General features: G+C 39.2%; 1 protein-coding gene across 2 annotated transcripts; it reads left to right on the top strand.

Moving 5' to 3' along the window:
- The first annotated feature begins 634 nt into the window (after positions 1-634).
- Positions 635-25,593, top strand: CUNH5orf63 (chromosome unknown C5orf63 homolog). 2 transcript variants are annotated; one of them, XM_090279071.1, is made up of 4 exons: positions 635-790; positions 18,751-18,871; positions 24,384-24,440; positions 25,076-25,593. In XM_090279071.1, exons 2-4 carry the CDS (start codon positions 18,758-18,760, stop codon positions 25,238-25,240), a joined length of 336 nt encoding a protein of 111 aa, XP_090135197.1. In that variant the 5' UTR covers positions 635-790; positions 18,751-18,757; the 3' UTR covers positions 25,241-25,593. The 2 variants fall into 2 exon arrangements, with proteins under 2 accessions (XP_090135197.1, XP_090135196.1); XM_090279070.1 differs by having other exon boundaries at positions 638-790; positions 25,064-25,593.
- The last annotated feature ends 1,525 nt before the right edge of the window (positions 25,594-27,118 follow it).

Below are 27,118 nucleotides of genomic sequence, written 5' to 3'. Positions count from 1 at the left end.
AAAAACTTGAAAGGCTCTTTAAGATCGGACTCCTGTCTACACTCTTCAGTCTGTTTGCACTTCTTTCCCACTGCCTCTATGCTGCTGCCATACTTGTCACTCTTCTGCGCATTGCCCATGGCCGTGTCCCTTCAGCTAGCCCCTCCTAGGCCGGGAGAGCTCTATTCCTGACCAGCCAGGCTCTATTCATCCCAACCCAAAAGCTACCTGTTCAACTACATCACATTCACATTTTTTTCATAGGTCCATATTCCTTCCCTTCCAAAGCAGTAAGCTCAGTGACCGCACGACCTATTAAAAGGGTCATTTCTTAAGGTTTAACTTGCCTACACAATTTTAAGTTTGCGGAGGGTACAGTTGCCAGTGTCACTCATAATCGTGTTCCTCATAACCTCGCTCGGCCCGGACCCAGAGCGAAGAAGTAGACATTAAATGAATGCAGGAAGGGGCTACTACGGAACGAACTGCACATTCTCAAAAAGTAAGCTAGCACACCTGACGTTTGTTACTATCTAGTCCCCAAACACACCGGGTCACTTTTTCTTACCGCGCCCTCCCCCAACCCCCACCTCTTTTTAAAAACATTTCGGCCTTTATTTTTGTGTCCCGCTTTTCTCGCGTAATGCCCCAGGCGCCACCACCTCTCAGAGCGGATATGCACTCAGTCCTGAGGGCCAGGGCCAAGGACACCAGCCCCAGAGGCGGCGGCCCAGGCGGAAGTGCGGGCGCGGGGTTGGCGGTGGGCCAGCTCGGGCGGAAGCGGCGACGACGTAGGCGGCGGGAGGCTCAGGTGGGTGTCAGTGACCCGGCACTGGCGGGTGGGCGCGCGCGGGCCGCTGCGCAGAGCGCGCTAGCAGGCAAGAAAGGGGCGCCAAGGAGCCCTCGGTTGTGCCGCACACAGCCAATTTCGATTGTTGCGAGAGGGGCTGTAATTAAACCGGGAGCCATAAATCCTTGAACCACTCGGAAGGGGTGCAGGGGGTTATAAATGGGTGCGCGCGATGGCGTTCTGGGACGTGAATGAAATAACCGGCGGAAAGGGGCACCTTTTAAAGAGAAAGCAGAAAACATTTTAACTTCATGCTATTTACAGTGATTCACAGATTCCCCGTCCTTGGGTTTAATTAACTTCCGTGAAGTGACAATATAGTCTAAACTGGCAGCCTCTCTTGAGGTGACTTTTTTTAAACAAATATTTTTGAGCAGCCATGTTGACCTTTAATTGGGGCTGAAAAGGTTGAAAAATGCAATAGGGAACGGTGTGAGCCCAATGCTCTCTGGACCTCTTCTCTGCTTTATTGGGCAAAAGCAGCCCTCTGGGTGCTGAACAATGAAAGGATAAATCAGAGACTGTACAATTCTCAACAAACACTTAACCTTGTCAGTTACCCCCGACAAATGTCAGCTCATACACTTTTTAAATAAACCCAGAGGTAGAATAGTCCTATCCACATTATTACTAGCATGAATAGGCAAATGCCCGTTTCTAAGGCTGTCTTTAACAAGGAGTTTTTGGCCTGGGTGATCTTTATTCTTGTTTTTTAATAGAAAGCTCTATACAGTGGTCTATATTTTAGAGCACTTTTTAAAAAATCCATAGTATGGCCCAGCTTAACCCCAAGATTCTCAGCTCCTCCAACACAGGGATAGTGTCTAGGATCTGTTCTATCCTCACCTTTTCTAGCACATTTACTAACATAAGCAGGGCTCTTATAACTACATAGCCACCAGAGCCATGTCTCGGTGTATAGGACACTGCAAGCGGCTATTAGAGGCCACATACTTCTCATTTAGTAACTGTCTGAGGAATGGTTTATGAAAATGCATATGAAGCTCTCTACCAGTATTTGGAGCTCTATTCACTGAGATTTAAAGCACCTGGAAAAAAGAGGTATACCCTGGAAATAGTGAATGATTATAGTAGTATTGAGGTAATTATAGTCAAATGTCAGAGCCTAATAAACTGGGTCCTGCTCTGCTCAGGAACTGCCTGGAATCAGAAAGGCCTGTCATGAAAATTAAGATGGGTGACACTGGTACTTTGGACAGGCAGGCTCCCTAGATTTTCTTTCTTCATGCTTGCTGTGGTCAGTAGTAGCCTCCTCCCAAGGGAAAAATAAATAAATAAATATATATATTTTGTCTCCTTCACCAGAGGAAAATGTGGCTATGTGGTTTTATTTAGATGGGTTAATGGCAGAATAGAAATAAGGATTTTCCAGCTTGGGAATTTATTGGACTGTATTTACATTTTATTCCAGATGCCCGACTCTATTGTATTCTTAAGTACCCAGAGCTATGTTGAACTATGCCTTCAAAATAAGTTATTTTTTTATTATTTAAGTATTTGTATTTCATAATGTGCACATACTCTATCTGGGTTATGCTTTCAGTTACTCTAATGCTAAGGCTCCAGATTTCACATGTTAGCAGGACCTTGAGATGATCTGGTATGAGGTTTTTTAATGTTCCTTATTTTAAATCTAATCTTGCCACTGCTTTATTCAAGGAATGTACATCAGAGGAAGCCAAAAGCCAGCTAGAATATTTCCTGCATGCAGTTTTAATCTTGTTTACAATTATTTTGAAGGGGAGAAACCATCTGGATCCAGAGATGTGTAGCTGCGCAGGTAGCAGCGTCTAGGCGAGCTTCCTTCATCCTTCCCCCAGTTACCACATAGCATATTTGGGCACAAAATCATTTGAGGAAGAATATGCAAAATGAAAGGTTTTGGCTAAGTTTTGCATAGGTATTATTCCATATCTCTAACTCCCCATCCCAATTATAGCCACGGGGAACTGGAGGCATAAAAACATTACTTACTCTCTTTTTATTTCAATCCTTACCTAAAATAAGGTTTCCAGAGATAAGAGGCAAAACTCAGAATACCTGCTCTCTTAAGATAGTATCCATCTCCAAGGATTTTAAAACATTTTACAAGTAATATCTAGTAACAACCATTTTTGCTGCTATAGGCTTCATCACTGTGTTATTGTATTATTTGTTTGTAAATCTTTTTCCTGACCAAGGTATGAGTTTCTTAAGGGCAGGGAAAGTATCTTACTCACTTATATTTCTAGTACCTGGAACAGTGTCTGGCACATTGCAGACACTCAGCATATACCATAGAAATAAAGACAGCATCCCTACAAGGATTGTGAAAACGTCATTGGGAATGAATCAAGGTAAAGAAAAAAATATAAAACAATTACCCTTCAAGGGGTTACTAGATGAACTGATAAATACTGCAGTTATTAATGTTTTAATAAACAGTCTGGAATGGGGAAAGGAATATTTGAGAATTCATAGATACGATCACCAAACTGCCTTACAGGGAGATCTGGCCTGATCATTTATTTGCAGGGCCTTGGTTGTTTTGAATGGAATATGCAAGCTGTATCCACCCTCCCTCTAGCCCGCTGTGCTCAACTCCTCACCCCAACACCTGTTGAGTGAATATTCCATTTGAAGATATACCAAATTATTAGCTTACCTAGGGCACTAATATCTTGGTTGGTCCTCCCTTAAGGATAAAGGACCTATGTATGGTCACTATTTTAAGACCAGGTTGCCCAAATAATATTAAAGGAGAGCCACCCTCATTTTTTCTACTTTGCTAACATTCCAGAGTAGTTCAAAGTCAAGTTTTTTTGTTTTGTAATTGGGCAAGCGTGTGGTATTTGCTCCTTTCTTCTGCTGCCAGTGGAATTGCAGCAGAAACCAGAATGTTAATACTGGAAATAAATGAACTTCCTCTCATCATTCCTGTACTTTTCATATTAATCATGAAATAATGGGGAAATGGCTTCTAGTTTAGTCAGGAGGAAGATCATGAGATTATTTGATTTTTAACACTTTATATCTTTATGGAATGAAGAAATTTTTCAAAGAAAAAAGGTACTGTTATTTAATAGAAAATCAGTATGTTAAGGCAACTTAGAATATAAGACTGAAAAAAAAAAATCTAAATTCACCTTTGTTTCTCCAGGTTCAAAAATGAAGTTAATCTGAATCTTTTTAGATTTAGAGATCAGAACCTCATTCTTATAGTAAAAGAATTCTGCCGTCTAAGGCTGAGATTTTCTTCATTCTCCCCATCCTTAAATTAGGCTTAAACAAATGGTTTGTCTGTTATTTGGAATAACTCTGAACATTAATGTATAAAGCTTTTTGAGATTTTTTTTTTTTTAAAGAAAGGGGGCTGCACTTGGAGACCCCTTTTAATTCTGAAAATTCTGTGTTAATCTTGTTATGTATAAAATAGGCCATTGTTCAAGGAGAAAATATAGAGAACTGAACAAACAAATGCAAGGTGGAAGGCTTTGGTTAAGCATTAGTTTCTTTATCCATAAAGTAAAGGGATCTCCAAAGTCACTTTCTTGTTCCAAAATATTTTATCACTGTTAGCTGTTAAGTAACAGAACTGGATTCAAAGGATTGTAGAATCTCACATAACTGAGGGCTGGTAGGGCCTGACCTCAAAAGTGGATAATTACCACCATTCAGATTGAGCACAGTACTTCATGGGCCTAGCTACTATTGGTATCATAAGTCCAAGGAAATGTTAGAGTTAGTAATTCAAATATTCCACAGTTGTTTGCTACAAAATGGCTAAAAATGAATGGAACATCTTTCAGGTCTTGTGTGGTCATGAGGATAACTTTGCCTCTTAGGCAAGATGAGTTGGAAATGGAGCGTTAGCGGTAAATGGAAGATATTGCCTGAATGGACAGATTTTGAAATGCGAACAGTTGTTTTTGGAAATGGGATTATGTGCTTTTTAAATAATAAGGAAACTAGCATTACTAACTGGGTACAAATAAGACTAAGATGTTTTAAGAAAATTGCCTTCTTTCTGGGTCAGTATTAAGTATCAGATATCTTCAAAGGAAATGGGTCATTTTAGTTAAGAAGGATAATGAGGGAAGGAGTCTGCATAATTCCTTATGCACTTTGTTCTCATCCCTTGAACTAGAATGATTTTGCCCTTATTTTAATGCTATCTTTATGGAATGAAGAAATTTTCAAATTGGTTTTTAAACTCTATTAAGCCCTCATGTATGATAGAACCCATCCACATTATTCAGGTTTTCTTGGCTTTCAGGAACAGCTTTGCAGCCATTATGTCATAATTGTACTGAACATCGTTGCATACTCTGAATTCAGACTATGCCTCTCTGGCTCCAGGCCAGATGCTGAGTCAGTGTCTTTGGGGTTGAGGATAAGGGGAAGGGCATAATATATGCAAGCCCTGCTTGTTAACAAGAATTAGCCCAGAATCTCCTTTAGACCCCTGGGTGCTAGAGGAAGTGTCTACTAACAGTACATTACTATTCTTAATTAGTATCTTTATTTAATTTTTCTCAGCTGAATGTTTTTCTGTGAACCCTTGCCTGACATTGTAAGGTGCACCAACCCCATTAACCAGTAGACCTCTTTGAAGCAATGATCTGGAAAGTGTGACTACTGAGGTCCAAGGATTCCAAAATAAACTTGCTTACACTAAAGACTCCTTTCCCCTTTCACTTCATATATGTCAACTTGCTCTAGGCCTAGGCAAACACAGTATTACTTCTGGATGGGGAGGAGAATGGCAAGATGATGAGGGTCTGTCATTAAAATCATTCTTAAAATAAAAATAACTAATGAACAGATGACGCCAATACTTCTGACATTAGGAAGAGTTACTTCAATCCCTAATTCAAAAGGAATTGTGATAAATAAAATAAAAAATGATAGTAAGAAAGAATAATACATTAGTCTTCCTTTCCAAAGGTGCTTTTCCATTTCAGATGCTCAGTTTCAAGACAAGTGCCTGACCACTCTAATGTCACCTCCCTCACTTCCCTACTGTGCCCTTTCCCATGCCAAGGCTGCCCAGTTATGCTTGAGGAGCTAGAAAAGTGACTTTGTGATGAGCAAGCAAGCGCCTTTACACTTCTGGCTGGGTCTGTACATGAATTTTGGACTCTTTAAAAGGCCTAGCCTTTTAAAACTACTTCCGATTCTTTTGACGTCATGGGCTATTGCCATGGCATTTTCTCTGCTTATGATTTCCCCTTCTTTGATCAGGAGGACATTTAATGCCAAAAGCCTATGGGCACAGTTTCTCCAGGTCTCTGATAAATAAGAGAACAGCACAAGGCATAGCTATTTCCATTTTACAGTACAGGTGAAACTGAGGCTTAAAGAAATGGGGAATTGCCCAGCCTCTCTGAACTACTTAGCAGCAGTTGCCTGTCTTTTGGGGTTTATTTTTATGAAATCCTCACCAAAAAATGCACCCATGGAGTTTCAGACATGCTGAATTCCAACTGAAACTCTATATGAAGAGGAACTTTAAAAACTCTAAATGAAGAATTATACCACTTGTGTATTAATCCCCTGACTGATGATTTAGTGGGATTGTATTTATTTAACTTTAACATCTCTACACAATTTATTCAAAACTACTTTGGAACAAGTTTTATCTTTAAAGATGATCAATAAAATCCTGGGAAGCCTCTTTTTTGATATACATAGGCTGAGGATGTCATTGTTAATATAATAGCAGTACAGAATTTTTCCATTATAAAGGCAAGCATTGGGAAGGAATAACTGGAGGCAACTGATCTTTGTTCAGAACTTCAATTCCTTGTAAAGTAAATTTCAGTACCCTATTCCATAATTCTGTGATACGTGAGTACCTAAGCCAATACCTGGTGCCAAGATACTGGCTGGGCTAGTCAATCTTACCCAGACTTAGTGACATACTTAGTAGAAGATAAATATATTGGTTCTTTAATCAGTAATCTATCCTGTCTTAGAAATTCCTATTTCAGTATGTCCAATATCTGAAATTTTCAACTATTTCTATTTGAAATATCTTTCAGTTTTGCAATTCCCTATTTCTGAGACTGCTGTTCTTGTGACTTAACTCTTCCTTCTGAGGCCAGTTAAAAGCACATTTCAATCATAGACTCATCATCATCATAAATACTAACAATACCTTACTTGTAGTATTATTTAGTAATAAACAATTAAGCCTTATTTCCCTATTCTGCTTTATAATTTATACAAAGGTTTTTACATTTATTATCTTTTTAAGACACCCAATCAACTTGTACTTTCACTCTTCTCTCCTAGCCCACAGCCTCCATTCTCATCAGAAATATTACTCTTAGTTAAGATGCTAAATTAGGCAAGACCCAGGCAAGTATTTCATTTTAGGGGTAGGCATTGGTTGGAAGATTTCATTTCTTTGCAGCAACATCAGACATATCTGATTAGTGGCAGATTCTTTCACCACCCCTGCTCTAGTCCAAGTCCTCACTGCCCTTTCTGATAATGGGCCACTCCCTCACTCTGGAAACACCTGCTGCCCTTGGCATCTGTGATGACACTTTCCTGGTTTTCATCCTACCTCACCAACCTTTATTCTGCCTTCATTGCTGGCTCCTTTTACCCAACTTCTAAATGTTGGATTTCCTCAGAGATCTGTCCTGGGCCCTCTTCTTTTTCTATATTATTTCAATGATCTAACCTAGTTCCCTACTTGTAAACACAAATCCTAAACTGATGCAGTCTCAAATTTTTATCTTCAGCTCTGGGTTCTCTCCTGACTGCTAAACTTGCCAATGCCACTCTCTGCTTATCCCTAACTGAGCTCAGTCCCAATCATCTCCAAGTCTCTTCCTGCCTCTGTTTCCTCATTTTAGTAAATGACACTGCTACCCACAGGAGGCTCAAGGTCAAAACTGGGATTGTCCTTACCATCATCTTTAATTCCTCATATCCAATCCATCGTCAAGTTCTCTTGGCCCTATTTTTGCCCTAGTTTATACCTTTCTCACCCAGGCTACTGCACTAGTCCCCTGAGTCCCTGCTTCCACTCTTTTTTTTAATTATTATTATTGATTTTTTTAGTATATTTTATTGGTTTTGTTGTTACAGTTGTCCCAATTTATTTTCCCTTTGCTCCCCTCCACCCACTACCCGCTTCCCTCCAGCAATCCTCCCCACCCCTTAGTTCATGTCCATGGGTTGTGCAGATAAGTTCTTTGGCTTCACCATTTTCTATATTATTCTTAACATCCCCCTCTCTATTTTGTACCAACCAATTATGCTTCTTAGTCCCTGCACCATTTCCCCATTTCTCCCCCTTCCCCGTCCCAGCTGATAACCCTCCAAATGCTCCCCATACCTATGATTCTATACCTATTCTAGTTTGCTTAATTTTTTTTTTCTTAGATTCTGTTGTTGATACTTCTGAGTTGGTTGTCATTTTAGTGTTCATAGTTTTGATCTTCTTTTTCTGAAATAAGTCCCTGAACTCCTTTAGCTTTACCTTGTCTGGAAAGCACTTTATCTGCCCTTCCATCCTAAATGATAGCTTTGCTGGATAGAGTAATCTTGGTTGTAGTTTTTTGCTTTTCATCACTTTGAATACTTCTTGCCAGTCCCTTCTTGCCTGCAAAGTTTCTTTTGAGAAATCAACTGACAGCCTTATAGGAATCTCTTTGTAGGTAAGTCTCTTCTTTTCTCTTGCTGCTTTTAAGATTCTCTTTATCTTTCACCTTTGGCATTTTAATGATGATGTGTCTTGGTGTGGTCCTCTTTGGGTGTAGCTTGTTTGGGACTCTCTGTGCTTCCTGGACTTGTATCTCTATTTCCTTCACCAAATTTGGAAGTTTTCCTTCATTATTTTCTTCACATAAGCTTTCAATTTCTTCCTCTTCTTATTCTTCTTCCGCCACCCCTATGATTCAGATGTTGGCACATTTAAAGTTCTCCCAGAGGTTCCTAAGCTTCTCCTCATTTTTTTTTCAATTCTTGTTTCCTCATTCTGTACCGGTTGACTGATTTTTTCTTCCTTATGTTCCAAATCATTTATTTGAACCCTTGTTTCCGTCCCTTCATCATTGGTTTTGTGTGGCTTTTCCTTCGTTTCATTTAGCATAGCCTTCACTTCCTCCTTTATGCATTTGCCATACTTAAGCATATCTGTCAAGCCTGTGAACATCTTTTTCACCAGTGCTTTGAACTCTATGTCTGTTAGGTTGGCTGTCTCCTCATTGCTTAGTTCTCCCACTGGAACCTTGATCCATTCCCTCTTTTGGACCATACTTCTCTGTCTCCTCATCTTGCTAGGCTCCTGTGTTTGTTTGCCTCTGTGTCTTAGGTAGAGCTGTTGCTCCTGTTACATTTAAGGGGCGTAGCCTTAGGTATTCATCAGTACTGGTGACCTGTTTCACCACATTGTGATGCTGTATGTGGAGGAGGGAACAATGCTGCTTGCTTAGCATTTGCCCCTTTTCCAGGCTTTTCTCCCACTTCCCATATGGGACTGGTGCCTCTCTGGCTGTTGTCCTGGTTGTGGTTCCCAGACTGGGTGGGTCTGTGGATGTTCTAAGACCATGGGAGCCTTCTAAACAAGTGGGCTCTGCTGAGAGACCAGCAGTTTCTTCCTCCACTCCAACTCCCACTGTTTTTCACAGTCAGAAGCAATGAGGCTTTATTTTCCCTGGTGCTGGAACCATGAGCTATGCAGTCTGGTCTAGTGCTGGGAGCGCTCTCCAGGTGTCCCTTCTTACTTTTTTAAATGTGTTACTGCATATTATGCCAGCCTGCCGCTGCCACCACATCATATCCTCTCCACCCTGGCTCCACCCCTCCTACCTGTCTGGATGAGTACTTCTTCTTTATATCTTTGTTGGACTTCCATGCAGCTCAATTTTCTGGAACTTCTAGTTGTCTCCAGTTCTGAGGTAGTTGTAGTCCTTCTTAGTTCTGGAGGGAGATGCAGCATGTCTACCTACACCTCCATCTTGGCCGGAAGTTCTATTATTGAATTTTTTTAGAGGAAAGGAGAGAGAGACAGACAGGCAGGTAAACATCACTCTGTTCTTCCACTTATTGATGCATTCATTGGTTTATTCTTGTATGTGCCCTGCCCGGGGATCGAACCTGCCAAGTTGGCATATTGAGAAAATGCTTTAACCAACTAAGCTGCCTAGCCATGACTCATGCTTCCACTCTTGTTCTTCAACAATTATTCTTCACACAGCAGCTAAAATGACCTTTTAAAAATGTATCTGAAATCATGGCACTTCCCTCATCTAAATCTAACTGTACTTAAAACCTCAATTCCCTAACAGAGCCCACAAGGTCTTAGGTGATGCAATTCCACATACTGTTTTTGAACGTTGTCTCCTGCCACTCTTCCCCTTGTTTACTGCATAACAGTCATTGGTCCTTTTTACTTTTTCTAATAAGTCAAGGTTGTCCTCACCTTAGAGCCTTTGTACTTACTGTTCCCTCTCCCCTAAATATTCCTCCTTCAGATGTTCCTCATTTTTCAGTCTCAGCAAAAAGGACACCTGCTCAGAGTACCTGGTGAAAGGGCCTGCCTTAGTCAATATCATATCATTCTCTTTTACTTCCTCCCCTCTCTCTACTTACCACTATGTGATACTGTCTGACATTAAAGAGCCTCTTTAGTGTCACTAGAACATGGACCCCAAGAGTGCAGGTATCTTGCTTTCTTGTTCACCTAGAATAGGATCTAATACATAGGATACATCAGATAACTTGAATAAATAAATGGCTCTCACTCATCCCACACCTAAATTGTCATAATTGACATCTAACTCTTTCCCACCCATTCTCCTTTTCTTTTTTTAAATGATTCTATTTATATATTTTTATTTTTTAATTTTTATTTATTGATTTGAGAGAGAGAAAAAGAAAAATATTGACTTGTTCCATTTATTTATGCATTCACTGGTTGATTCTTTGTGGGGGTTTTTTGTTTGTTTATTTCTTTTTAATATGCCTTATTGATTATGGTGTTACAGTTGTTCCCATTTTTTTCCCTTTGTTCCCCTCTACCCAGTGACCCACCTCCCTCCAGTTGTCCCCCCCACTTAGTCCATGCCCATTGGTTGTGCATATAGTTCTTCTCAGCATCTTCCTGTTTACTCCATTCCCTCCTACTATGCTTCTTAGTTTCTGTACCATCTCCCTCCGTTTCCCCCCTTCCCCCTCCTCATTGACCTCCCCCCAGTATGTTCCCCATACCTATAATTCTTTTTCCACTCTCATTGCCTACTTAGTTTGCCTTTGTTTTGGTTCCCTAGCTTCTGTCATTGGTTGTTGTGATACAGTTTTCATTTTTATGTTCCTAGTTTTGATCCTCTTTCTCCCTTTAACATTTCATATAACAGTGGTTTGGATCTGATGAACTCCTTCAGTTTTACTTTGTCCTGGAAGCACTTTCTCTGCCCTTCTATTCTGAATGACAGCTTCACTGGATAGAGTAATCATGGTTGTAGGTTTTTGCTTTTCATTACTTTGAATATTTCTTGCCAGTCCTTTCTTGCCTGCAGAGTTTCTTTTGAGAAATCAGCTGAAAGTCTTATTGGGACCCCTTTGTACATAGTTCTCTTTTTCTCTCTTGCTGCTTTTAAGATTCTCTCTTTATCCTTAATTTTTGACATTTTGATTATAATGTGTCCTCGTGTGGTTCTCCTTGGGTCCAGTGTTTTTGAAACTTTCTGTGCTTCCTGGACCTGTAAGTCTGTTTCCTTCCCCAAGTTAGGGAAGTTCTGCTTCATATAAGTTATTTTTTCACATAATTTTTCAATTTCTAGTTTTTCTTCTTCACCTTCTGGCAACCCTATGATTCAGATGTTGGCCTGCTTAGAGCTGTCCCTTAGGTTTCTGAGCCTCTCCTCATTTTCCTCACTTTTCATTTCTTCTTTCTGCACTGGTTGACTGTTCCTTCTCTATGTTCTGATTTGTTGATTTGATCCCTGGTATTCCTTTCCTCACCACTTGTTTCATATGTGTTTTCATTCATTTCAGCAGGACTATCCTTTATTCCTTCCCTGTCTTGTTTAAGATCCGCTGTTAGATCTGTAAGCTTTCTTATAATCAGAGCTCTGAACTGTGCCTCAGAAAGATTTCCTTTATGCTCGTCTGATAGATCATATATTTGCTGTCTGGTCAGCTGCGTGATTGGGGTCTCTGTCATGATCCCTGACATCCTGACAGTTTGTGTTTACCTTTGTTTCCTGGGCATGGCTGTCACACCTCCTATGCTATAGGGGGCGGAGTCCCATGCACTCATCACTACTGGGCGACCCTTCTCACCACGCTGTGGAGCTTTGTGTGGGGGCGGAGGTCCAAGATGGATTCCTGCCGTTCACTCTCCGCTGAGAGACCTGGAGCCTCCTCCTCCATCCCCAGACCCTCCAGCCCTCACAGTCCGAGGCAATGGGGGGTCTGCCTTCCCGGCGTTGGATTCGCGAGCTGACGGATTTGGTTTGCAGCCGAGGGTGCTCCCCAGGCGCTTCTCGCCTCCCCTTGAATACGGGTGTCTATGCTTACTGCCATCCCACCACCACCATCCTGCTGCAGTCGTCGCCAGCACAGTTTGACCTCTCCGCCCCAGCTTTGCCCCTCCTACCCATCTGGATGAGCACCACTTCTTTATAACTTCATAAGTTGGACTTCCATGTAGCTTTATTTTCTGGAACTTCTGGTTATTTCTGGTTTTGCGGTAGTTGTATTCCTTCTTAGTTGTGGTGGGAGACTGAGCGTGTCAGTCTAGGCCTCCATCTTGGCCAGAAGTCCCCACCCATTCTCCTTTTCCCTACAATCCATCCTGCATGCTGCTGCCAGATCGATCTTCTGAAAATGATTTTATCACATCACTTTCTTGTTCAAAACCCTTCAGTAGCTCCCACTTAATGGGCCATGGTATTTCTACTAAGTGCCTTTGTGTCTAACCCCAACTTTGAATGCTTCCCCTTTTTTTAGGTATCCAAACCCTATGTGATTTGGGAACCTCCTCTTGTGAAAGCACTTGCAGTCTCAGCCCACAATAATCTTCTCTTCCTTTCTCTCATAACATTTAAAGTTGTCCATTAAATGTCCCTATTGTTATCTCTCTCTTAATATTGTTTCAGTTAAGACTTTAATTCTCTTCTCCTGAGTCCAGTGAAATACAATTCTCCATTATTCTTGTTGCTTGTGTCTAGTGTATCCTGCTAAAAACCAAGCAGGATGAAGGGGAAAAATGGTTTAATTTTACTGAGGATTTGAAGGATGTGAGATATGGGGGCAGAGTGCATATATTATGTGGTAGATATGTAAATGCTATATGCCATTGGTTAACTTATAATCTTACCAGATAGGCAAGGCCCAGACTTCAAACAGTTAAGGAACTTTTTGACAGAGTGGTGTGTTGAATATAAATAAACATAGCAACCAATGAATACAAACAGCAACAGAGACATCCAGATACTTGGAAATCCCACAGTCATGGTGATAATTTGAAGGGAAATAGAAAGGGCTTTTGTCTCTAGGCACTTCTGTGACCAGTCATTTCTGGGACACATCCTCTGCTTGCTTCTCTGGCCCACTGTGTGGTGAACGTGTTGGCACTGAAATCTGGAAGTAGAAGCTGCAGGCAGTGTCATGGACGTGTGGCGTGAAAGGCAGTTTCTTGCTCCCTCAGGGCTGGGTGATCATGTTGCAATCATGTTGTACAGCTGAAACTAATATACAGTTATATATCAATTACAGCAGTCCCTCTCTATATTGTGGTTTACTTATCCCAGCCTCACTGTATCGTGGGATTTTTTAAAATATTATATTTAATTATTTATCACGGACTTTTTGCTTTATCGCAGGATTTTGCGGTACTGTATACATATGTTGTTAAAGTTACATAGGTTTAAGAGTGTAGAATATGATTACAAACATAAGTAGTGTTTATAAAAGTGTGGAAAAGGTTAATAAGGGAGTGGGAATGGTTTATAAGTGTGGGAATGGTTTATAAGTGTGTGGGAAGGGTTTATAAAGCCTTAAAATATATATAAATACTAAAATAAATGTAAGGTTCCTACTTTGCAGATTTTCACCTATCATGGGGGTGTCTAGAACGTAATACCCGTGATAAGTGAGGGAATATGGCATACCTCAATTAAAAAAAAAAAAAGACTGAAGCTGAGCATGAGTCCCTGTACTAGTGGGCTCATAGGTGTGTGGTCAGCTTAGCTCTTTGTTGCAACATCTTGTCTGAGTTGGCTCCACCTCCTATGTAGTTGCCCTGGCCAGGTACCCTGACTCCTGAGGCTGAGGTGTGGAAAAGTACCTGAGATTCTACCCATGCCAGTGAGTGAGGGGCCCCCTCCAGGTTAGGCCTTCCACTCTCTACTCCTTATTTCTGTTCTATAGCCTCATTCTAGCCCTGCTTAGCCCCTTGGAATTGACATCCCAAAGCATCTACTCAATTTTCAACTTTTACTGTATCCCTAAATGCTGCTTCTCCTTGTCACTCTTGGCTCCACACTTGCCAAGATCCCAGGTTAGGCTCCCACTTGTTTGAGGAAAGGGATGTTTGGACAGAGCTGACTGACCAAAAAGTACATACAAGCACTGGTGAGGATTTATTTATTTGTCCCTGTTTCCCTGGATTAGGTAGAGGCCAGTGACCCAGATGAGTCCCTAAGAGCAACCTCACCTTATTACATAAACTTTCAGTAATCTAAAATAATGGGTTTTGTTCCCAATAGGTATATGTGCATGAATGCGTCTTTCTATTCATTTCGATAAAAATAGGAATGTTATACTTAGATGGTAATGAATGTGAAATGAGCACTTAACAACTCACATGGCACAAATGGCTAAATGGAAGCCCTGAGCCTCTCTTTATGGAACTCAGGTTCAGTGAAAGCTACGGTAATAGTGTTTGGTTAATGTCAGTTCAGCATTAAATTTACATTATACTCTTGTGAAGAAGCTCCAATATTACCTGTTAATAACCAAGGTGGTACTTGGGCTTATACAGATTTTTTGATTTTGCACATGAACTAACACTGTGGCTTGCTGACGATGGATTATGTGAGCTTGGAGATTTGGTGTACCAAAGGATTTTTGTATGAATAAAAATTCTGGTCAGTGAAGGTCAGTTTCTCTACTCAAGTGAGAATAGTGTTATTTCCCTTCTAATCAGACACACACAGTGCTTGAAGAATCTAAGAGCCCCCCATAAGTGATGTGCACCCATAGTCTGGGCAGCATCTCATACAAGAAAGGAATAATCCTTAATACAGGCTCAAATGACCCTGGCTTTTTTCTGTATCATAATCAGTTGCTTTAATGGTATGTCTTCAGTGCTTCACAGAGAAAACACTATAAAGTTACGTTATCTTCCTCTTGCTTCAAGGAGGGCGGAATTGGTCCAATCAGTCCTCCCCCCTTGTTGTACTTGATTCTGCTATAAAGACCACTGAAGGCAGCCTCAGTTTTGTTGAAAAGCCAGCATTCCCTTTCTCTTTCAGGGTGATGTGCCTCTGAGGGGTAGTGGACTTGAAACAGCAGGAGTCCCCGTCTTTATTGTTCGGCTGTGCAATTTGTCTTAGGCACATTCTAAATCCAGTCGTAAGCCTTTTTCTTTTTTTTCTTTTTGGTCTGTGACAAAGGTGACCCAGTTGTGCTTCTTTGATATTATGAACACAGCTCTTCTTGCTCATATCACAGAGGCATATAACAAAATACAAAGGATAGAATTGTGTCTCTGTGTAGTACGGACACATATTTCATGACTAAATTCAATGACATAATCAAAAAGGTGTTGTTCTCTCACAGTAATGAACAAACAGGCAGACATCACCTCTCAGAATATTGTTTATAGTGCTGAGATACTGTTCAAGAATAATAGAACTAATGAAAATGTCACATTGACAGACTAGCCCATATTCAGATTTTACTTGAAGAAGGCATGATTAGGTGAATGTGACATTGAAAGCAATGGTGTCAGGGTTTACAGAGTTAATAAAATATTCTAAAAAGAATAGTATAGAGTTTCAATTGGAGTGTATTGTTTTTTCATTTTACTTTTCATTTCTAGAACTAAGTGAACTCCAGTGTTCAGAACTTTAGCCTTAATGTCTTATTTCTGCCTAGGTGAGGTATGTGGAGCTTTTTCTTTATATCAGATTCTAATATAATTTTATCGTGTAAATAAATAAGTTAATTGAACAATGATGTAAAATGCATGTGCCTTAGGGCATTTGGAAAATATGCAGATAGTAAAATTACATAATGCTAATGCATTTCTCAGTAAACAGATATGCAATGTTTAAGTGATTACATACATGTATAAAAAGTAGAAGTGGAGATGAACAATGGAAAAAAAGGACTAGTTTTAAACAGAATAGTTGTAGCATCACTGAAGACTTTACTTAGCTCTCTGGGTTGGCTGAACAAATATTCCAGCAAATCTGGAATGAATAGCAACTCTGTTTACGATGACAGGCTTTATTTGTCTTGGGTGCAACCAAGACCACATGCTGTGTTTTGTCATATTGGAAATACTGAAGCAGATTTTCATTGTGAATGTGAAAATTTTTTTAAAGCCTTAACACCTCAGTCTCAACTCGGCTAGGTAAAAGTAATATGTTTTCCTTTCCTTACCAGCTAGACATCAATAAATCTTAAATCCCTCCACCAGAAACATAGCTGCAATTCAGTGTCCTGGGTATAGCCTCGTGTCACCATTATAGATGGAACTGATCCTTCTCATTTCCAAGAGCTGTCTTTCTGCCTTTACTATAACAAAACTAATTTTTAATTCCCTTTCTCTTCCCTATAGTACAGCTTCTTTTACTCTATACCCTACAAGGGTATGCTACTGTTGGCATAGGGCCTTCCCCAAACCAATGGTGCAGAAATCTCTACCTAGTATAAACATGGCTAACGTTCTGCTTCTCCCCCTCATTTATATCCTATGTAGACAAAGCTATGTTTAGCATCTGTTGTCTCCAGTCACACCTACCTTTTGGAGTTGTTGAGTCTGCTGAATTTATGGAAAATGTGTATATCAGGGCTTAACACTTAGATGAGAGTGGCACAGCATACCATGAAATTATTTAGATCTACTTTCCACCTTGGAATAATGCTGGGTAGCAGATCTTTGCAAAATTCTCATCACATTCCTTTTTTATATGTTATCATGATCATTTAGTTAGCAGGGAGATTTATTGAGAAGCAGAAGACTAAGGGCTTAAGAGTAAAGGAAATATTATTATTTTCATGGATTAGAATAAAATCTTTTTGTCCTATGGTCTTTATTCTAGTTTGATATGGATTGGGGTTTTTCTCTAACATCATATAATTGACTGAAATGAGTTTAAAAGTAATCTTATACTGAGAAGTCTGTTACCAGTAGGGATTAGTATGGAATTAATACAGTCATGCTGTGGAGCAAAGCAGGGGGAGATTCTAGGCGGCGGTGAAGGGGTTGGAACCAGCTGCAGCACCTGCGGAGCACTAACCTTTAGTTATGATATGAGATCTGCCCAAATTGTGACTGCTGTGCACACTGAGTATCTGATCAGGGTTAGAGGAGAGTCTAAAGAGTGGGGGAGGAAAGGCTCTCTTCAATACTTTAAACATTCAAACAAATAATCTGAATACTTACTATGTGCCAGGTTAGTTGTAGATGCTTAGGGATGAACAAGTACTTGTTCTTACAGAACTCACATTATAGTAGAAGGAACATATAGATAAAGAAATAACATTCAATAATGAAGGATAAAAGAAACTAGCAAGGTATGAAGGAGAGCGGTGGGCTGACCAATAATAATTATAAAGTAGTCACTAAGTCAGCTCTAAGGAGGTGGCATGAACCCAGGCCAAATGAGGAGAAGCTACTTAAGAGCTTTTCATAAAGAGGGACAGCAAGTGCAGGGATCCTGGTGAAAAAATTCTCTTTGGTCATTCAAGGAACAGGAAGAGAATCTTTGTGGCCACACTCACCAAGAAAAGGGAGAAGATGATAGATGAAGTTGGAGAGAGCAGAGTGAAGTTATAAAAATTCCAGGAATGAATTCATCTTGGGAATATTGGTAAATGATAAAGTCATCAGTGTGCATGTGTTTTAAAAGTGAAATTATATTTGTAATTTTAAGGAAAAAGCTGAAGTTTCAGTAGAATAACTAGGAATAAGTAGGCTATCTTATGTCAAACAAACCAGGATAAGGGAGCTTCAAATTCTAATGTTTGACATGCTGCTATTATCAAACTACTCTTATTGGAATATCTCCAATAAGAAACACTAGCACATTTGTGTATGTTTTCAAAAATTATGGCAGTCTCCTTTTAAAATGCTTCTTAAGGAGTTGAGTAATTTTTGTTTCTGATTCTCCCCTAGTCTCTAGTTCCTCTAAGTGCAACTCTCTGTTTCCCCATCTCCTGCAGTGGAGAGGCATGGATCTCCTAAGTGACAGCCTTAATCTTCAGCTGGGGACTTGGGCTGCTTACTTAGCATTTTCTTTATGGTGATAGTGGATGGGTATTGGTGAATGCTTGGTAAGATCTTGGAGAATAAAAACCATCCCAGGAAAACGTCCACATTTTAGGGGATCATCAGGATGCTGGCAAAATCTGCAGGTGAGATTTAATTTTGTATTCAAAAGAACAAACCTATGCAGTTTGCTTACAGAAACCAAATGATTAGGTGCACAGCTAATCTATAAACATGGATTTTCCTCCCATTCTAAATTTGGTTCTGTTTGGAATACAGTTAATGTGGAGGCATGGTGGAGACTTGCTAAACATCTGGGCCTCTCTGATACTCTGATACTCAAGAAGCAATTCTGAAGTCTTCAAATTCCATCACAGGCTGTGGCTTATTGTTCATATTATAAAGAACAAAGTCTAGGGCACATAACTTTACTGGTCTATTTTTCTTTTGACAGGAGTAAAATGCTCTGTTTTCAAGGGAATAGTATGCTACTTGCCAAATACTGCTTTCGACCCTTCCTGAGAAATCTCTCTGCCTCTAAGACTGTTCTGCCTGTGCTGACCTTATTCACAAAGGTACCGACTGAAAAAGTAAAATTACTACTTTAAAAATATGAAGTATTAAAATTGTTGATAGAAGAAAATAAGAAAAATGTTGAAAGGAAAGGAAAGGAATAAATATTTTTCAGCCTGATCTTCAGTTTTTCAGTTTCTGTAGCAATAGTAGTAACTCTGCTTCCCACCTAGATACCTGACTTTCTCACAATTAGAGGATGAATTAATATATTTAATAGTCATCTGATATCCCTACACTAAAAGAAATATCAGATTATAATGATATTTACAAATGTATCACTTAGAAACTTAGTCAATTCTTGTTATTTGTGATAGTTATGTTCAATAAAGTCACCATAGCCCTGGCTGGTGTGGCTCAGTTGGCTGAAGTGTCATCCCATAAACCAAATGGTGGCAAGTTCAATTCCCAGTCAGGGCACATGCCCAAGTTGCAGGTTCAATCCCTGGTGGGAGCATGTACCAGAAGGCAACCAATTGATGTTTCTCTCTCACATCAATGTTTCTCTCTCTCTCTCTCTCTCTCTCTCTCTCTCTCTCTCTCTCTCTCTCTCTCAAGGCAATAAACGAAAATGTCCTCAGGTGAGGAGAAAATAAAATAAAATAAAATCACCACAAACACTGAATTAGCGAAAACTGAAGCATTGCTCCTAGGGAAAATATAGGCTTAGGTTCCATTGAGCTTCTCTTAACAGCATTTTTGTCGGTTGATCAGTATATAACCTTGTTTTATGTATGTTTCTGTTTAAAGATACTTTATTTAATATGTATTGTTGATTCATTAATATTGAACTGACAGCCAAAGGCAGCATAACTCATGCCTGAATGAACAAAGCTTATCTAACACGGTATTTTCTCCATAAGGCACATCACAGCCCACTTGTGCTGAAACGTTAAGACAGCACTTCACTATCAACAACAAAAAGCACAAAAATGCAAAAACAGCACTAAATAAGTCATGAGAAGGACACTTGTTTACAAATATGAACTGAAGCAAGAAGCATCATCTTGTTCAGTCTCTGCTAGGAATGTACTCTTTAGGTGACTCAAAATTTTCTCTGCTCTGTGCACGTGCATGTTTGTGAATGACTGCAAAAAGTCCTTGAGTATTCATCTTGGGGTTACAAATAAGTTTCAGTGAACAGGTGAACTCACAAATACAGAATCCACAACAATGAGTATTGACTGTATTTGTTTTCTTATTCCTAACACTAGTTTCAAGGTATAGAAGTAGTTTAAAATTTTTAAGAGCTTTTCCCCCTGAAATTTATAATATAAGCATTACTGATTTTCTTTTGCTAATTAACATTACTCTGTGTGACTTCTAATCAAAAAAGATAAAGTACAGGGTAGTAGAATTAACTAGTGAATAACACTGTAATTCAAACCAAAAAAGAAGTCTTGTGTTTAACAGATTTTTCAGATTTCAGGCACTTTAACAATTTGAAAGTATTTTATGGTTATCTAATAACAAAGCTTAGGAAGTTTTTTAAAATTAATTTCTCTTTGAGAAGTGTTACTCTAAACTATTTTTCATATCCATAAGTATATATTGCACTGTTGGAAATTATGGAACAGAACTATTTCATCATCTCTGTATATGAGAATTGCATGTGAGAATTAACTAGAAAAATAAAGTAATCCCTTAAGGCAAATGGCGCCCACACAGCCTAACTATTCTGTACTGTTTTTCAGTTTGAGCAACACAAAATTAGGCTAAAATCATTTGCAAAAAAAAAAAAAAAAAAGCCACAATAGTCTTCCATTCAGCTTAAATTTTGTACTGAACCCTTGATCTGTGTCATTAGACATATAATATCACTCTCACCTTCAGGAGTTCACAATCCAGAGGGGAGGGAAAAAGCATAGTACTAGGCCTCATTCAGTTACAAATAATAATAGAAAGTACTTCCCAGAGTGGCTTAAACAAAAAGAAAGGATTTTATGGGGTGGTCTGGTTTCAGGTGTAACTTTGCTGTGAAACTAGCAGTTGCCAATCTCTTTAGCTCCACATCCTCTTGCTTAAATTTCTCCTGACTTTATTTCTTTTCATGAATGACTGCAGTGATCCCAAGCCCCAAATCTCACAGCTTGGGTATCTACAGAAACTCCAACAAAAGCCTCATAGCTATTAGCTCTGATCAGGTAATCCCTGAGCCCTTCCAGTTTAGCCAAAATGATAAGATGCGCTGATTGCCTCAGGCTAAGTCAGGCCTTCCACCCCTGTTGTTCAGGGATGGAGTCAATCACATGCTGAGAGCAGTTCCTCTGAGGCAAAATCACAGCATCTTGCTACCAGAAGGTGGGAGTGAGTGGTGGACAGCCAACCCAACAGATGTTCGCTACAATTCCAGGCTAGAGTGGGTGAGTGCTCTGTTGGTGCCATGGAAAATCCTAGACAAGGATGTTTAAATGGTCCAGACCACCAGGTCTTACCTTTTTTCAGTTTATAGACCCTTTAAAATTTGATGAACCATTCCTCATAAACACACATAATAATTTGCACAGACTTCCATGGACACCAGCTTTTAAAAAACAGAACAAACAAACAAACAAAAACCCTGATCTAGGCTGTACAAGTTTTTTATCATAAAAGTAAAATGTTGGTAATTTGATATTTCTGCAATTTAGCTTGTTCTTATTTTAAGAACCTCTGTTGACTTTCTGAATCTTCCTCAGAAAATGTCAACATGATTATCTAAACATATCACAGGCTGTTCATAATCTGTTTATTGATAATGCTAGTAGTAATAACATGAGCCTAATTCTCTGAAATAGGAAATTAGGGCCAGAAAGACACTTTGGAAGGAAAACTGACTTTTTAATTTAATTTAATTTATTCTTAGAGAGAGGGGGAAGGAAGGAGAAAAAGGGAGAGAAACATCCATCAGTTGCCTCTCACACATGCACCAGCTGGGGACTGGGCCCACAACACAGGTACATGCCCTGACCAGGGAATCAAACCAGCGACCTGTGCTTTGTGGGATGATGCCCAATCCACTGAGCTACACTGGTCAGGATGGAAAACTGACCTTTGATGATGTAGGTCCATATTTCAAAATAAGCTGTGAGTCTCAGTACACCATCCTATTTGAAAAGACAAAATTCTGCCTACATAGAAGACTTTTTATTTTAACCAAAGTTACTGTTGTTTACAGTGAGCTTGGGGAAAAATAAATAAAATAAAAATGGCTTTCCTAGTCCTTGCATCAACAAGATACCACATTTTATAATTGTTTTCAATAGTTAAGAAAATGAAGAAAACACACACACACACACACAAAACCTGAAGGACTTAAAGTAGGCTGCTGAAGTGTGTATGGTGTATTGTTGTACATTCACAATCTTGCAGGAGCCGAGTTCGCAGGTGTGGATAGAGCCTATCCATTGTGAGGCCTGTGCTGTATAGTTGTGACCCTTCCATGTGCTGTACTGTACATCTAACACTAACTATACTGTAATAATAATAATGTCTCACATGGATAAGAGAAAAACCCTGGGTCAGCAGCAAGCTTTTAAGAATGTTTTTAGTTAGACATTAAGGAGAAAAAAGAAAAGGCTTTTTCCCCAGAGTATCATGTGTGAACCTACAACACTCTGACCTCTTTCTTTCCCCTTGATTGTATGAATAACCAACACTAAGATCACCTCTTAGAACTGGTTTTAACCTTCAGCTTCAGTGGCTTCACTGGCACATGTGTATATATATGATGTACATTGCACATACCCTTAGATACGTGTGTGTATAAATATGTACATTGCACATACCCTTGGACATGTGTGCATATATATATGGTGTTATACATTGTACATACCCTTGGACACACACACACAAATATATAGATGATATTGTACATTGTACATACACTTGTATCCCCACAGTCTGGTTCCCCCTCGCAGCTGCACCTTTATATTTATAGCACAGCGAGTTAACAGGTTGTTGACCTGCACAAAACGAGGCACAGCAATTCAATCTCTTACCAGACATCACCCCATCTGTTATGATGCTATACAGGTCTCTATAAAAAGTCCTTGCTGTCTCAGCAGCCAATCAACTTATAGTTTACTTTTTCTGGGTTTTTGTTTTCTTTTTTTTTTTTTCTTTTTTAAGATTTTATTTATTTTTAGAGAGAGGGGAAGGGAGGGTGAAACAGAGGGAGAGAAACATCAATGTGTGGTTGCCTCTTGCACGCCCCCAACTAGGGACCTGGTCATAACCCAGCATGTGCCCTGACTTGGAATCGAACCTCCGACCCTTTGGTTCACAGGCCAGTGCTCAATCCACTGAGCCATACCAGCCAAGGATCTTGTTTTCTTTCTAATGGAGGTGTGAAAAAGTTTTAGGTTCAGCTGAAGTTGCTGATGAAGAAACACAATTGAAATTTCTTCAATGATAAAATCTATATATTTGTATTTCAAACAATGCAGCTAAAAATGTAAATTCCTGCTTTTTTTGGCTTAATGAATATCTTTTATTCAGTATGAAATCTTTATATGTTCCATGTGTTAATAATAAATGTACATTAAATCTTGGTTTTAAAAAAAAGCTATAAGTTAAACTGGAGGAAGGGCCTTTCTTTTACATAAAAGCTGATATTTCCTTTCATTTTATATAAGTATCAGTAATGGTGAGTCTATTCAGAGCTCATGCAACAGATCCTATAGCTAGTTCCTGTTTGTAGAGTCAAGACCTGAGAAGCCTTTAAAATCAGCCAATTGTCCATAGTATTCTCGACAGACTTCACTACGTGGTTAGAGTACAAACAACAACAGGCACTAAAACTTGCTTTCTTCTCAGGTGGAGCATTATCTGAGAAACATTTGTAATGAAAAACAGACAAAACATTAGAGAGTTGGTACAATCATCATCTGAAATATTTTTCCCTTTTAAAGATGGGACTTACTATCTAACTCCATCCCAGTGGATTTATTCCTGTAGATTGATTAGGAGAAACAGGCTGGCAAAGCTCAGTGCCCCCTATTCAAAACAGACTTTTAGCTGTTCGGGTGATGTCAGCAAGGCCAGGAAGGTACTCCTTGGAGTATAGATTGGTGAAAAATAATCTTCCCAGATACCCATTAGATGAAGCCAGTAACAAAAAAATGTAAGCATCTAAATGTATTGTGTATGTGTGAAAGTATATATGTATCTATATATCTACCTATAATACATATCTAATAAAGTTAGATACATTTGATGTGTACATATATGTGTGTATGTGTGTGTGTGTGTGTGTGTATACCAGTGTGTAACAAATGTAAGCAGCTAAATTTATTATAGCTAGATTGATTTATGGAGAAAAATCAGAACAAAACAACCAAAAAATACTGAGAGCCCATTCACCATGAAATACTGGCTCTTTATAAGATACTATGACAGTGTTTGAGAAATTAAACAGTATAATTAACTTCACAGAAACGTCCTTTAAAATAGGTATAATCTGCTTCTTGTGGTTTTTTTGTCAGGCTGCATGCCATTCTTTGGGTTTAATGACTTTATTTTTTCTTCCTGTAGGATCCATGCCCCCTGTGTGATGAGGCTAAGGAAGTTCTGGAACCTTATAAAAACAGGGTAATTAATAAAGTGTGGCTTTATGTATATGGAATGGGTAGTATATCTGACATAAGGTATCTGGATTCTTTCTCTAGGAAAAGAGATTAAATGATTTTTCATTTAAATTTCCTTTTAATTTTCATAGAGAGATTTTAGTGCTAATTTCTCTGAGCAGTACTGGTTTCCTTGCTGTGATTCTTAATATGAGTCAAAATTAACTAGCAAGTGCAGTATTAGTGCTTTTTAAAAACTTTTGTCCCTATTCCTTTTCACTTATTTTGTCATTTTCATGGAAATGTTCTCCTGTATCAAACCATTTTGAAAACAAGATATGTCTTTCCTGATTCTCGGGAAGCTTCCCAGTTGGGACATATTTTATTTCGCTGGGAACAGAGTAGTACCTGGATGCTGAATGTAATCACAGGTATAAACAGAAAAGTAGCAAAATCAGGAGTTAGGGAATATAATGAAATCAATCAAGGCATGGAAATCAGGGACGTTAGATCACTTTGGTCCTCACATAAACAAACAACAACAAAATCCTCTCAGCATTAGAACCTGTCTGGGGATCAGTTTGTCACTGAAGTTATTGCATTGTTCCATGTTCTCTAAAATATAAAGCTTGTCAGTTTCTGTTTCAGTTTATTTTACAGGAGGTGGACATCACACTTCCAGAAAACTCCACTTGGCATGAGAGGTATAAATCTGACATCCCCGTCTTTCATTTGAATGGCAAGTTTCTGATGATGCATCGAGTAAACATCTCAAAACTTGAAAAACAGCTTCAGAAACTTGAGCAGCAAGGTACTGGAGGCTGAGGAAAGTTGCGTGATTTTCCCCCTCACTGTCCGGAAGGCATCTTCCTGAGGAAATGACCATGGCCTCGCACCCCTTTTGTCACCGTCACACAGCCCTAACAATGTCCTCAACTTAGTGGTGTCAAGTAAATGTTGACCTTCCTCTGCTGATTGATGGAAGGCCCAGTGTGGGAACTGTTTACCTTTCAGCATTTTATAAAATAAGAGGAGTATATCGGCAGGGAGGGGATGGTGGAGGGCAAGAGAAACCCATTGGTTTTATTTATTTTTCTCTTTTCTGTTAATATGGAAACATTACACATTCATTGGACAGTGTCCTTTATAGAAAAAAGGCTCTGCATCCCTGCTGCTTGCCCTAAGGGCTTAACTTTTTAATGAAAGAAAAAATGCTCTTCCTCTCAGTAGATAAAGTGAAATGTGAATTGTTAATAACTGCGCACAGTCAATAAAGGGGTGTTTTAACAAACACATCTGCATGAAACCTATTTTGGTGGAATTCAATATACCTGTTTAAACTTAGAGCTCATTTTGGGGGGGAGAAGAAAATAATGATCTCATCCAAAGAGGCTTCACTGAGAAAAACAAAAGAAAGACTTAAACCCCCAAAATGTATATAAGAATCTCCACATGCTTGGCATGTGGTCAGTGAGTTGATTCACAATATTACAGGACTGCCTTTGATGGTTTTTCAGTTATCATCAGTTGAGTTAATTAAGCTTATTACAAAACAGTTGTTTTATCAGGTTTTAGTATCTTAGGGAAAATTCACTTTGACCATACTGGACAGATATATCATCTAAAGACAAAATATTCTTTACCATTTTATGTAAAATATTAAAAATGTAATTGTGTACTCTTATATTTAGTCAGGTTCAGCCAATATGAGAGTGGGTTCATTTAAAAACAAAAGTGCCTTTTCCTCTTAAAATCACATCTACAATGAAATTCTTTTGTGAACTATTTTAATGAACTTGGATATTGTGAGTCCCTTGGCTAGATTTAAATTTGATCAATATGATTTACGGTTAGAAATTATGGAATATTAAAGTTAGCCAGCCTTAGATTTTTATTATCTAGTCCCAACTCCCTCATTTTATACATAAGGAGGAATCTGACAGTCAGAGAGTTTCAGGGACTTAACCTGAGGTCACAGTCAGTCAGCTGTCAGGTCTGGCCACCCACTCCAAATTTCCAGCACTACCTGGGCTCATGGCAGGGGTATCATGTTATTTCACATAGAGCATCCTCAACCATTCTGAACCTAACACAAATTAGGAAGTAATTTTAAAAGCCTTCTAAGAGAAGAGGAAAAAAAATCTTATCATTAAGCAGTGTTTATAATCTACATATTTCTGCAACACATCTTATTTGATTTTATAAATATTCATTGAGCTCTGTGGTAGGCAAAACTGACCCCAATGAACCCTCATCCTGTATTCCCTTCCCTTTGCATGTGGGTGGAACTCATGAATATGATGAAATACACTGCTGTGATCATGCTACACTGATTGTGTGGCAAAGGAAGATTATCCTGGTTGGGCCTACCCTAATCAGGTGAGCCCTTTGCAAGTGGAGAATTCTCCCTGGCTGATTATAGATGAAGAAATCAAAGAGACATGTTCCAGCTAGCTTGAAAGGAAGTAAACATTTGTGTTGTGAACTGCCCAGCAGGGCCACATGGCAAGAAACTGTAGGCAGCCTATAGGAGCTGAGAGTAGTTCTTGGCCAACAGCTAGCAGGAAGATGGGGGCATCAGTCCTACAACTTCAAGAAAATTAATTCTGTCAATATCATTCAGCCTAGAAGAGGGTCCTGAGCTCCAGATGAGAATCACAGCCCTGGCTAACACTTTGATTTCAGCTCAGTGAGACTCTGGTC

The sequence above is a fragment of the Furipterus horrens genome, unplaced genomic scaffold (genome assembly GCF_987537825.1).
Source record: "Furipterus horrens unplaced genomic scaffold, mFurHor1.1.pri manual_scaffold_5, whole genome shotgun sequence".
Classification (NCBI taxonomy): domain Eukaryota; kingdom Metazoa; phylum Chordata; class Mammalia; order Chiroptera; family Furipteridae; genus Furipterus; species Furipterus horrens.
This window is presented reverse-complemented; position numbering and strand designations above follow the sequence as displayed.